The following is a 13,514-nucleotide window of genomic DNA, read 5'->3' as shown; positions in this document are numbered from 1 at the left end:
GGTTCTTGACTACCCCAGACCCCAGAGATCTCAATTCACCAGGGGAAAGGGAAGGTGAAAGCAAGCAAGCTTATGACAAATGAGGGCGGTGTTGAGCCTTGTTGTTTTCTGGTCCAGGCCAATTCTTGACCACGCCATCATCGATGGCTCACATGTGAAATCAGCCTTGATCCCTGAGAATCTCTCGTGGATCCCTATCACACCTTTTGAGCACAAGGTCTTATTATCCCTTTGCTCTCAACGTATGCCCGAAGCAACGTGTATCAGGTCAGGAGTGAACTTAGAGTAAGCTCAGGCTAGCTGCTGCAGCCCACTGCTTCCTAGCCTACTGAGTCTCCACCCTCAAGGTATGACCAAGATAGCAGAGCAGCAAGAAATGTGTTTTAGACTAGGAGGAAGGTCGAGAGTAAGCCCGGGCAAGATGCTGCAGCCCAATGCTTCCCAACCTTCTGGACCCAAGTCCTCAACATATGAATGAGATAGGCAACGTCTCTAGGACTTGGGAGTAAGCCCGGGCGAGTTGCTGCAGCTCCACTGCTTCCCAGTCCGCAATGTATGACTGATTTGGCTCTGGTTATGACTCCAAGCAAAGTTGAGTTTCAATGTTCCTTCTTTTGTACTTGTTGGAGCTCTGTTTGGTTGGTGTTGATAAATTCTTGTTTACAACTTAGTGAGTACCAGTGCCTTCTGTTCATAAGGTTATTTTTGTCCTCTCATCTTCCATATTTCCCTTTTTCATATGTTGTTTACTTCCTCATGTCCTCTAAGTTCCATCATCCTCTTTATCTCCTTTTTCCTTATGTTGTTTACGTCTTTCTTTGTTTTCAGCGAGCCTGCCCTCCACAGGCCCTATTGACATTTTGGGCTGGAAAATTTGCTACTGTGGGAAGTCACCCTGTATACAGTAGAATATTTAGCTATAAACCAGTCCTCTAAAAATTAGATACAAGTAATACCCTTCTTCTAGTTGTGACACCCAAAGAGTCCCAGGCATTGATAAATGTTCTTTCAGGAGCAAATTTTCCCCAACTGATAATCATTTAGCAGTCTCTTTCTCTCCCTCTTTGTCTCTCTCCCTTTCCCTCTCCTTCTCTCGCTCTATGTATATATGCTTTATTTGTTGGAGGTGGGTTTACTTTCAAATACCTATACTGGAAAGCTTGGCTTAATCTTATTCTTTTAGTATATTGACTTTGTACACTAAAAATCTACCAGATGATACCACATAAAAGTTATTGACAATGTTGATGTCTCTATCCAGAACAGGTTTCCTGATAGACCAAGATGGACAAACACAATCTAACAGTGCTGAATAGATTCATTCTGACGGGGGAATCACAGAACGCCCAGAGCTGCAGGCTCCATTGTTCTGGCTGCTCCTCATCGTCTACATGATCTCAGTGGTAGGCAACCTGGGCATCATCATCCTCACCAAGATAGATCCCAAGCTACAAACGCCTATGTACTTTTTTTCTCAGACACCTGGCTATCACTGATCTTGGTTATTCAACAGCTGTGGGACCCAAAATGCTAGCCAATTTTGTTGTGGATAAAAATACAATCTCCTATTATTTTTGTGCTATACAGCTAGCTTTCTTTCTTGTGTTCATTGTTAGTGAAATTTTCATTCTGTCAGCAATGTCTTATGACCACTATGTGGCCATCTGTCACCCTCTTCTCTACACAGTCATCATGTCACAAAGGGTGTGTTGGGTGCTGTTGTCAATCCCCTATCTCTGCAGCACTATTGTTTCTCTTCTGGTCACCATAAAAATTTTTAAATTATCCTTCTGTCATGACAATGTCATCAGGTATTACTACTGTGACTGCCTCCCCTTATTATCTTTACTCTGCTCAAAGACACATGAAATTGAATTGATCATTCTCATCTTACCAGCTTTTGATTTGATTTCATCCCTCCTAATAGTTCTTGTTTCTTACCTACTCATTCTTGTAGCCATTCTCAGGATGAAGTCAGCTGAAGGCAGGCACAAGGCCTTCTCCACCTGTGGATCCCACCTGACAGTGGTGGTAGTGTTCGATGGGACTTTAATCTTTATGTACGTGCAGCCCAAGTCCAGTCATTCCTCTGACACTGATAAAGTGGCTTCCATATTTTATACCTTGCTGATCCCCTTATTGAATCCCTTGATCTATAGCTTGAGGAACAAAGTTGTAATAAATGCCCTATATAGGACACTGAAAAAAATTTGCAATACATTTTCTACAGTTTGATGTACCACATGGCTCCCATAAGTTACACCATGAGCTTTAAACTGCATCTGTGTTCCTCCATAGGGAATAGCAAGCACAAATATATACATCATATATTTATAAATTGCCTTCAATGTTCTAGTCACTCTTCTAAGTGCTGTAAATTCGTTGATGAACAAAGAAGTAAAAACCTTTACCTTCTTTGAAGGGGAGAGATGGATCGCGAACATAATAACCCACAGCTATCAAGTTGATTCCAACTCATAGCCACTGCATAGGGTTCCGAGGCTTTAAATATCCACAGAAGATGACTGCCATATCTTTCTCCCATGGAGCTACTGGTGGTTTTGAACTGCCAATCTTTAGGATAGCAGTTGATTGCTTTTAAAAGCAGGGCTCCTTACAAACATAATAATTTAGTAAATTTTATGGTAGACTGTGTTGGGGATCATGAAAGCAGGTAAAGAGAGTGGGTATGCTGAGTGGGAGTAGAGAAAAGCACTAGGTACAAAAGTGAATTTACAATGATTCTGGTGTTTTTTTTTTTTTAACTAGTAGAATAAAATTTGCAATGTCAGCATCTGTGTTTGTGTATGTGTATGGTTGTCTAAGTCATTGCCTTGTGTTTTATCCTTCATAGATTTCTTACGGGTGCAGTAGATTCGGGGCTGTTTGCAAGGGTCTTAGTGTATGTGATGATGTCAAGTAGTCAGTTATCTGAATTTACTCAAATGCCCCCATTCCAGACCTTGGAGCTCCACTCTTTTCTCATTAATTCCTTTACCTTCGCATATGTCTGTTAATGAAACATACTTGACAATTTAGCAACCCACAAGTTTAGCTCAGCATCTGACTTTGTTTTAATCAACTCTTTTTACCTAGATCAGAATATACCCCAGTTAAGATGAATTTCTTGAGGCCAACTGTAGAGGCTCCCAGGTTTGGAATACTTCCCCCACTGGTTGTTCTTATTTAATAATGATTAGTTTTGTTTTATGGGTTATCTTTTCTTATCTATATGAAAAACTTTTAAAAACATTTGTTCATTTTTATTGTGTATGTGTGTGCATGTATAGTTCCTTGGAAAACAGGATATTTTGTGATGAATTAATTTTGCTGCCTCTCTTTCACTTGTTTGGCTTTTCTAAACTTTGGTCGGTATTTATTATGCACTATATTTTCATTGATCCTACTTGTGAGAACCAAAATGAAATAATCTCTGGGTTTGCACCATGCTAAATTTCTAACTAAAGTGAGGTATGTTATATGGCAAGGATATAATTACACTGCCTAATGGACATAAGTGTTGCATGTTACTCAAATTTTACCAAGTATTTTGTACCTAATTTTTTTTTAATTTTTTAAACTTCTAGAATTTTATTGAAGCTAGTAAGAGTCTAAATAATTTTTCTGGTTCACATTTGCAAAATATAATCCCCTGTGTAGCCAATGGGATTTGAATAAACACAGTTCACTGAAATATAAGAAAAAAGTGCATGTTATATTGTCATGTGAGCATAAATATTTTTAAAGAGTTAAAACACTTAGAAGGTTACGATGGTCATGAGCACTACCAGGTAATAATATCTCACATGTATTGAATGTTATGTCATAGTCGTTCTTCAGGTTTTAATTAATCATCACAACAGCTCAGTGAAGTAGCTTCAATTAATATTTATACATTTTAGAAGGTAAAAATAGAGGTTCAGGGAGGGTAAATAAATTATCCAAGTTCAAATCATGAAGGATAAATTACCCAAGCTCATAGAAGTCTTAAGCATTAGACCCAAGTTTCAAAGGCACATGTTCTAGCTCCATTTTCCATGCTCATAACAGCCACTCAAAATTACCTCTTAATGTCAGTTTCCTGACTCATTGGTGTCAGCCCTGAGATGACAGAGAGTAAAACTTCACTCTGACAGGTATCAGATTAAAATAAGAGAAGTAGTAGTGGGGTTCATAAATAGTGAATACTTAGGATAATGTCTGTGAGAGAAAATAAATTTTAAAAAATGAATTAATGAATTGACTCACAGTAAGCTAATTGGTTCATTTGGGATGTGTGACATTGCTGAAACCAAATAATGGAAAATCATCACAAAGTGAATGCAGGATATAGTCTGATTGGGTTTATGATACAATTGCAGTGGGGGATATCTGAAATAATCATTCAGTAGTAGGAAACAAGAAAAAAATAAATAAACAATGAAGTTCCCATTTTAATAAATGATTTCTGCCTGAGAAGTTCAGTTTGCTTTTAAAAATTAAAAAAAACTAGAATTAAAAAAAAATAAGAAGCTAAATCACTATTGTTAATGATTTGTAGAAGTCTGGCAGGGATTTGTCAAGATTCACGTTACATCCTTAAAAAGGGGAGGCATGTGAGGAGCTGCAAGGAGATTTATTCCCCATCACCTTCTGTCTCCTGGACTTTCTTGCTATGTGAACTTCAATTTTTTGAGAATTTAATTTAAGAACAAGAGATTGGCAAATATATTAACTTTGATATTGATGAGAACCATGAGGCTCTACTACTTGATATTTTTTTTCTGTAAAAATTAAACCCTCTTTCTTGAGTTAGTATTTATTTAGTGACCCATTTATTTATTGTTTCACTACATGCATGGAAAAAGCATTTCTAGATGATACAATGGGGAGAGGCAAAAGCACATACAACTGTGAATGTTGGGGACCATGGAATTCTAAGTTGTGCCATTCATATAGGCTAAGATGTGAAAGAGCCAGCTGAGAATGTGCAATATTTTGGGTATCACCATGCTTAATGTAAACATCCAAGAGTTCCTCACCACAATAATCATACAGATCAAAAGGGACAAAGTACAAATCAGGGATATCCATCAACCCAAAGAAAATAAATCTGTCTAATCCACCTATGTAATTTTTCATTAAAGCAGCTCCTGAAAATAACAGATACAGAGAAAAAGAGAGACAGAGAGAAAGAGATAAAAGCAATAAGAAAATATTAACTGAGGAGATTGAGTAAACAAAGTAAATATTATTACAGTTAGAATAAGAATCTGTGATTCATTAAATTATTTAATAGTCCCAGATAATCTTAATACTATTGTTGTTGTTAGTAGTTGTCATCCATTCAGTTCCAACTCCTAGAAACTTCATGTATAACAGAACAAAACAGTGCCTGGTCCTGCACCATTCTCACAATCATTGCTATGTTTGAGCCCATTGTTTCAGGCACTGTGTCAATTCATCTCATAAGGTCTTCTTCTTTTTCACTGACCCTCTACTATACCAAGCATGATGTCCTTCTCCAGGAACTGGTCCCTTCCACCATGTGTCAAATAATATCTGCATATAAGTTCACAAATAGAGAAACTTACCACAAAGCAGAGGGGACTGAGGGAATTGACAAATTGGTACCACATGTATTCCAGGATTCCCTGGAGAAAGGGTAAACAGAAGAGCTGAACAGCAATGCCATGACGTAGGGAAGTCTCAGAAGTCAAGTAACAGGAGGAGTGATATTCTAATTCCCAGCATATGGAGATGACACATCCTAGAACAGTGAGGGGCATGTCCTTCGCTACAACATGTAGTGTTTCTCCCAGTTTCCACTGTGTGGTATTCTAGCAGAAGTTCATCTTGTATTCATAGCCGGTCTTACCTATATACAATGGCAACTAACAACCACAACCTATGCAGGCTCCTTGATGAGAAAAATAAAAATATTTAGTATGATATTATATGACTTAAATCCCAACAAACAAGCACAATATATGAAGTAACAGCAAAGTATAAAATCAGGCATCTCTCACTATTTTACATAATTCTTAGCTCAGAATATTAGTGTGTATTACTTGGAGCAACAGAAATACATCAACCCTAGAATAGGCAAAATAAAAATTAATTTTCTCATAGAAAACACTGGCATTTTTAAAACTCACCTCTTCATGGGACTTTTCTTTGATCATCACAACCAGTTGATTCCATGGAACTTATAAGCTTATTTTAAAGTAATTGATATAGAAATAAAGTATAAGGCTTTTTTTTCAAAGCTTTATTTTTTTACAAAGTCATTATATTTTCATGATTTTTCTAACCATAAAGATAATTCATACCTACTTGAGTAAGCATGAGTTCTGTATGTTTATTGTGCTTCATACATGAAAAAATCTTCTATAACAGACCTTGAAAGTCAGATAAATTGGCCTTTGGCCTTTTTTCTTGTTATTTTTAACTTCACCGGGATATTGTTAGAGATCCCAAAACCTTCAGATTTGGTTGCTGTCTTAATACCAAATAAAGGAGAAAATTAATTATGGAGCAGCCTTAAAAAACCTTTTAGAATTCTTCTTGTTTTCCTCCCTTTTTAAGACAAAGTAAAGTATTATAATGACATGTGCAAAGAGCTGGAGATGGAAAACCAAAAGGGAAGAACATGCTCAGCGTTTCTCAAGCTGAAAGAACAGAAGAAAAAATTCAAGCCTTGAGTTGCAATAGTGAAGGATTCCACGGGGAAAATATTAAATGATGCAGAAAGCATCAAAAGAAGATGGAAGGAATACACAGAGTCATTATACCAAAAAGAATTAGTCGATATTCAACCATTTCAAGAGGTGGCATATGATCAGGAACCGATGGTACTGAAGGAAGAAGTCCAAGCTGTTCTGAAGGCATTGGTGAAAAAAGAGGCCCCAGGAATTGATGGAATATCAATTAAGATGTTTCAACAAACAGATGCAGCACTGGAGGTGCTCACTTGTCTATGCCAAGAAATATGGAAGACAGCTTCCTGGCCAACTGACTGGAAGAGATCCATATTTATGCCTATTCCCAAGAAAGGTGATCCAACCGAATGTGGAAATTATGGAACAATATCATTAATATCACATGCTAGCAAAATTTTGCTGAAGATCATTCAAAAACTGCTACAGCAGTATATCGACAGGAAAGTGCCAGAAATTCAGGCTGGTTTCAGAAGAGGACGTGGGACCTGGGATATCAGTGTTGATGTCAGATGGATCCTGGCTGAAAGCAGAGAATACCAGAAGGATTTTTACCCGTGTTTTGTGGACTATGCAAAGGCATTCGACTGTGTAGATCGTAACAAACTATGGATAACACTGCGAAGAATAGGAATTCCAGAACACTTAATTGTGCTCATGAGGAACCTTTACATAGATCAAGAGGCAGTTGTTTGGACAGAACAAGGGGATACCGATTGTTTTAAAGTCAGGAACGGTGTGCGTCAGCGTTGTATTCTTTCACCATACCAATTCAATCTGTATGCTGAGCAAATAATACGAGAAGCTGGACTATATGAAGAAGAACAGGGCATCAGGATTGGAGGAAGACTTTTTAACAACCTGTGTTATGCAGATGACACAACCTTGCTTGCTGAAGGTGAAGAGGACTTGAAGCACTTACTAATGAAGATCAAAGACCACAGCCTTCAGTATGGATTACACCTCAACATAAAGAAAACAAAAATCCTCACAACTGGACCAATGAGCAGCATCATGATAAACAGAGAAAAGATTGAAGTTGTCAAGGATTTCATTTTACTTGGATCCACAATCAACAGCCTTGGAAGCAGCAGTCAAGAAATCAAAAGACGCATTGCAATGGGCAAATCTGCTGCAAAGGACCTCTTCAAAGTGTTGAAGAGCAAAGATGTCACCCTGAAGACTAAAGTGCGCCTGACTCAAGCCATGGTATTTTCAATCACATCATATGCATGTGAAAGCTGGACAATGAATAAGGAAGAGAATTGACGCTTTTGAATTGTGGTGTTGGTGAAGAATATTGACTATACCATGGACTGCCAAAAGAACGAACAAATCCGTCTTGGAAGAAGTGTGGCCAGAATGCTCCTTAGAAGCAAGGATGGCGAGACTGTGTCTTACATACTTTGGACATGTTGTCAGGAGGGATCAGTCTCTGGAGAAGGACATCATGCTTGGCAGAGTACAGGGTCAGCGGAAAAGAGGAAGACCCTCAACGAGGAAGATTGACACAGTGGCTGCGACAATGAGCTCAAGCATAACAACGATTGTAAGGATAGCGCAGGACCGGGCAGTGTTTCATTCTGTTGTGCATCGGGTCGCTATGAATTGGAATGGACTCGATGGCACCTAACAAGAACAGCACAATGCTTAAGGCAACTTATACCCTATTCCCTGAAAGTCTTCTCAACCATGCAGGCTACCCAAATAATCAACCTCAAAATTGAAGTCGAAATATCAAGAGGTCACTGGGGGAAGTCAGCACAACTTGACCAAGGCAAGGTCATGGAGGCTTCATAGACATATGTAAATTCCCTGAGGGACTGAATTACTGGGCTGAAGGCTGGGGACTACGGTCTAACTCAAAGGGCATAGCATAGTTTATAAAGAAAATGTTTTACATCCTACTTAAGCGAGTAGTGTCTGGGGTCTAAAAACCTTGTGAGCAGCCATCTAAGACATTCTGTTAGTCCTACCTCATCTGGAGCAAGAGAGAATGAAGAATGCCAAGGACACAAGGGAAAGATTAGTCTAAAGGACTAATGGACAACTACCACAGCCTCCACCGGAGTGAGTCTGACACAACTGGATGGTGCCCAGCTACCACCTCCAACTGCTTTGACAGAGATCACAATTAAGAGCCCCAGAGTTGGAGAAAAATGTAGAACAAAATTCTAACTCATAAAAAAAGACCAGCCTTATTGGTCTGACAGAGACTGGAGAAACACCAACAGTATGACCCCCAGAAACTCTTTTAACTCAGTACTGAAGTCACCCCTGAGGTTCAGCCTTCAGCCAAAGATTAGACAGGCCTGTAGAACAAAAGATGATTAAATGGGCACAACTGCCCAAGGACAAGGATAAGAAGGGAGCAAGGGACATGGAAGCTAGTAATGTGGAACCCAAGGCCTAGAAAGGGAGAGTGTTGACATGTGTTGGAGTTGGCAACCAATGTCATAAAATAATGTGTATATTAATTATTTAATGAGAAACTAATTTGCCTTGTAAATCTTCATCTAAAGTACAATTATATATATATATCTACCTCAAGAGGTCAGTTGCAGTATCTTTTTCTTTAATTGCTATGTTGACCGTTTTGAGGCCCTGGGTGGATGCCAGTCTGCTCTATTTCTTGAGCAGTTGATTATTTCCACTCTCTACTCACTCCGCTTATTAGTCCCTCACCCTCCTGGGCAACTATATACCCATCCTAATCACCCAGGGGACAAAGTACCAAATAATTAGGGATAGTCCTATACATTCTGAGTCAGAAAAAATAATTCAAAATGTCAAATATCCAGGAAAATTGAGAAAGCTAAATAACACCACTCTGCTTGCCATACATAAGCCTTCTCATGCAATTCCAGTTGGTTGTTACTTTCTCCTCAGTGGCAACCCCCTGTGTGGTCCTGAGTCAAGGCATGATGTCCCTCTTCACTTCTGGGAACCACTACTATAATCAACTTAGTTACTTTTCTTGGCCTCCGTGACTCCTCTTTTCTGTGTCTCATCGGACATACCATCCCTTGGATTCTTTAGAGCAATAAATGCCCTCTAGTTACCCTTCTGGTTTCAGGAAGTATATGATATAAGAAAAGAGGACATTTTTGTTTGGAAGTTCTATTAAAATAACATGACTGATACGTAGTAAGCCAAACATCGTTTTAGTCACTCTGCCCTCATCTACCTAAGCGGTGTAATACAGGATTCATAACATCGCTTGTAAAGCTGAACAGAAGTAATACTTATGAATATATTGATCTTGAGGAAGATATTATGAGAAAGGGACCAAAGAATGTAATTAATGTAAAACCCATCAGGGACTGATTGGTTATGAAATTTCAAGAAAAATAAAATTGTTCCTTGGATAAACATATGAAATTATTCTAAAATTGATGCTGGGAGACATGAGTCAACATCAAGGTAATAAGAATTGATAGACAGTACTTTTAGAAATTTTTGCTCGTCTTGCAATTATTAAATGCTTTATACCCAAGCAATACTCTAAAGTATATGAATTTACAATTATTACCTTCATATTTATTTGACATGATGTATTTTTACTGAAGTTAATTTACACACAGCAAAATTCACATTTTTAAAGTATTTTTCTAATCTTTTTTTATTACCACTACATCTAAAATACAGAAAAATTCCATTACTATCAATTTTTTTTGATATCCCCTTTGTGTATTCCTTCCATCTTATTTTGATGCTTCCTGTGTTGTCGTTCCTATTTGCTGACCAAATCCTGCAGAATAAGTAAATAAACTCATTGTAAAATTTATCTGAATGGTGAAAAAGCTACTATACTCCAAACAATATGACCAAAAAAAAAAAAAAAAAAAATTAGAACAAAGTTGGAAGATTTAAACACTTACACCCACTTTCTTATTTATTGTTATTGTGTACAACACAGAGTAAGGTAAAATGGAAGCTAACTATGCAAAACATAACAAATAATTAGCATATGTAAAATAGTCACAGAACTAGAAATATAATCCAAGAATTCTAAAGAGGTTGGGCAAATTGATGTTTTATTGACTGAACATTCAATTGCAAACATTAATGCTGGCCATATCTAATAGCAAGATACTTGGGAATCTCACAGATAATATTATATCTTACTGTCTATATCAAAGTCTGAAGTTCTTTATTCTGTACGTATATTCCCATTCCCATTAAAACCTACTGCCATCGAGTCGATTCCTGTTATGCATTATTCCCATTATGCATTATTAATATACACCAACCTATAAGGTCAAAGAAGAAAAAAATTTAAAAATTTTCCCAACCTATGCAATCTGAAATTGGTCAAACATGCAATCAAGATGCATTAATAATTACTAGTGATTAGAATGTGAAACCCAGAAACAAAAAAGGGCATGTAATTGGAAAATATGGTCTTGGTGATAGAAACAATGCCAGAGATATCAGGATAGAATTTTGCAAGACCAATGACTTGCTCATGGCAAATACCTTTTCTCAACAATGTAAATGGCAACTATACACATGGACCTTACCAGGTGTAATACACAGGAATCATATTGATTACATCTGTGGACAGAGGCAATGAGACTCAATATCATCATTCAGAACAAGGCCAGGGGCCAACTGCAGAACAAATCAATTAATCATATGCAAGTTCAAGTTGAAGGTGAAAAAAATTAAAACAAATCCACGAGTGCCAAAGTATGACCTTGAGTGTATCTACCTCAATTTTGGGTGCCATATCAACAATAAATTTGAAGCATCGAACACTAATGGCCAAAGGCCTGATGAGTTGTGGAATGACATCAAGGTCATCATACATGAAGAAAGCAAGAGGTCCTTAAAAAGACAGAAAATAACAAAATGGATGTCAGAAGAGACTCTGAAACTGGCTCTTGAACATCGAGTAGCTAAAGCAAATAGAAGAAATGAAGTAAAAGAGCCGAACAGAAGATTTCAAAGGGCGGTTTGAGAAGACAAAGTGACGTGTGCAAAAACCTGGAGATATGAAACCAAAAAGGAAGAAAAAGCTCACCATTCTTCAAGCTGAAAGGAATGAATAGAAAATTCAAGCCTCAGTAGTAATTTTAAAGGATTCTATTTGACTCGACAGCACTGGGTTGGGTGGGTTTTATTGGAAACATATTGAACAACACAGGAAGCATCAAAATAAAATGGAAGGAATACACAGAGTCACTGTACCAAAAAGAACTGGTCTTAGTTTAACCATTTCAAGAGGTAGCATATGATCAAGAACTGATGATATTCTTGATCATAAGCTGCACTGAAGGCATTAGTGAAAAACAAGACTCCAGGAATTGACCAAATACCAATAGAGATGTTTCAACAAATCGATACAATACTGGAAGCCCTTACTCATCTCTGACAAGAAATTTGGAAGACAGCTAGCTACCTGGCTCACAAACCTAAAGAGATCCATATTTGTGTCTGTTCCAAAGAAAGGTGACCTAACAGAATGTGGAAATTATTGAGCAACATAAGTAATAAAACAACAAAGTAAAATTTTTGGTGAAATTAAAAGTATTTGCAGCAGTACATCAGAGAGAAACTGCCAAAAATTCAAGCGGGATTGCGAAGAGAGCATGTGAGGGCAGATATCATTGCTGATGTCAGAGGGAACTTGGCTGAAAGTGGAGGATATCAGGAAGATGTTTGTGTTGCATTGACTATGTAAAGGCATTTGACTGTGTGGATCACAACAAATTATGGATAAAGTCACTGAGAATGTGAATTTCAGAAAACTTACTTGTGCTCATGAGGAACCTGTACACAGACCAAGAGGCAATCATTCAAACAGAACATGGGGATACTATAATGTGTGGTTTAAAATCAGGAAAGGTGTGTGTTGGGGTTGTATCTTCTCACCATACTTATTCAATCTGTATGTTGAGCAAATAATCAGAGAAGCTAGACTATACGAAGATGAAAGCACGGTCAGGATTAGAAAGATAAATTAACAACCTGTGATATGCACCTTGCTTGCTGAAAGTGAAGATGACTTAAGTACTTACTGATGAAGATCAAGGAAATCCTGGTGGTGTAGTGGTTAACAGATACAGCTGCTAATGAAAAGGTTGGCAGTTCAAATCCACCAGGCACTCCTTGGAAACTCTATGGGGCAATTCTAATCTGTCCTACAGTGTTGCTATGAATAGGAATCAAATTGGTGGTAATATTTTTTTTTTTTTTCTTGATGAAGATCAAAGCCTACAGCCTTCAGTATGGATTTCACCTCAACACAAAGAAAAACAAAACTCCTCACAACTGGACGAATGAGCAATATCATGATAAGCTGAGATAATATCGAAGTTGTTAAGGATTTAATTTTACTTGGATGCACAATCAAAGCCCATGGAAGCAGCAGTCAAGAAACCAATCTACTTATTGCAATGGGCAAAACTTTTGAAAAAGACCTCTTTAAAGAGTTCAATAGCAAGGATGTCACTTTGAGGACTAAGATGCACCTGACCAAAGTCAAGGTATTTTCAATTGGCTCATATGCATTCAAAACCTGGAGAATGAATAAGGAAGCCTGAAGAAGAATTGATGGTCCTGAATTATGGTGTTGGCAAAGAATATTGAATATACCATGGACTGCCAGAAGAATGAACAAATTTGTCCTGGAAGTAGTATAGCCAGAATGTTCCTTTTAAGTGAGGATGGTGAGATTTCTTCTCACATAGTTTGGACATGTCCCTGAAGAAGGACATCCTGTTTGGTAGAGTAGAGGGCCAGCGAAAAAGAGAAAGATCTTCAAGGAGATAGATTGGCACAGTGGCTGCAACAATGAGCTCAAATACAGCA

The 13,514-nt window shown here is 37.8% G+C and overlaps 1 protein-coding gene across 1 annotated transcript; it reads left to right on the top strand.

The window, feature by feature from the left end:
* Positions 1 to 349: 349 nt before the first annotated feature.
* Positions 350 to 2,235, top strand: LOC126080308 (olfactory receptor 8K3-like). Its single transcript, XM_049891559.1, has 2 exons — positions 350 to 406; positions 1,441 to 2,235. The coding sequence occupies exons 1-2, from the start codon at positions 350 to 352 to the stop codon at positions 2,233 to 2,235; spliced, it is 852 nt and encodes a 283-aa protein (XP_049747516.1).
* Positions 2,236 to 13,514: the final 11,279 nt, after the last annotated feature.

This window comes from Elephas maximus, chromosome 7 (genome assembly GCF_024166365.1).
Source record: "Elephas maximus indicus isolate mEleMax1 chromosome 7, mEleMax1 primary haplotype, whole genome shotgun sequence".
In the NCBI taxonomy this organism is placed as follows: domain Eukaryota; kingdom Metazoa; phylum Chordata; class Mammalia; order Proboscidea; family Elephantidae; genus Elephas; species Elephas maximus.
The sequence above is the reverse complement of the archived record's forward strand: the minus strand, read 5'-3'. Positions and strand labels throughout refer to the sequence as shown.

Excerpts from the sequence above, each read along its gene's own strand:
- LOC126080308 (XM_049891559.1), top strand. The coding sequence starts at position 350 with ATGACCAAGATAGCAGAGCAGCAAGAAATGTGTTTTAGACTAGGAGGA. Across the intron at positions 407-1,440 it reads GACTAGGAGGAAGGTCGAGA|ATCCCAAGCTACAAACGCCT; the intron begins GTAAGCCCGGGC and ends TCACCAAGATAG.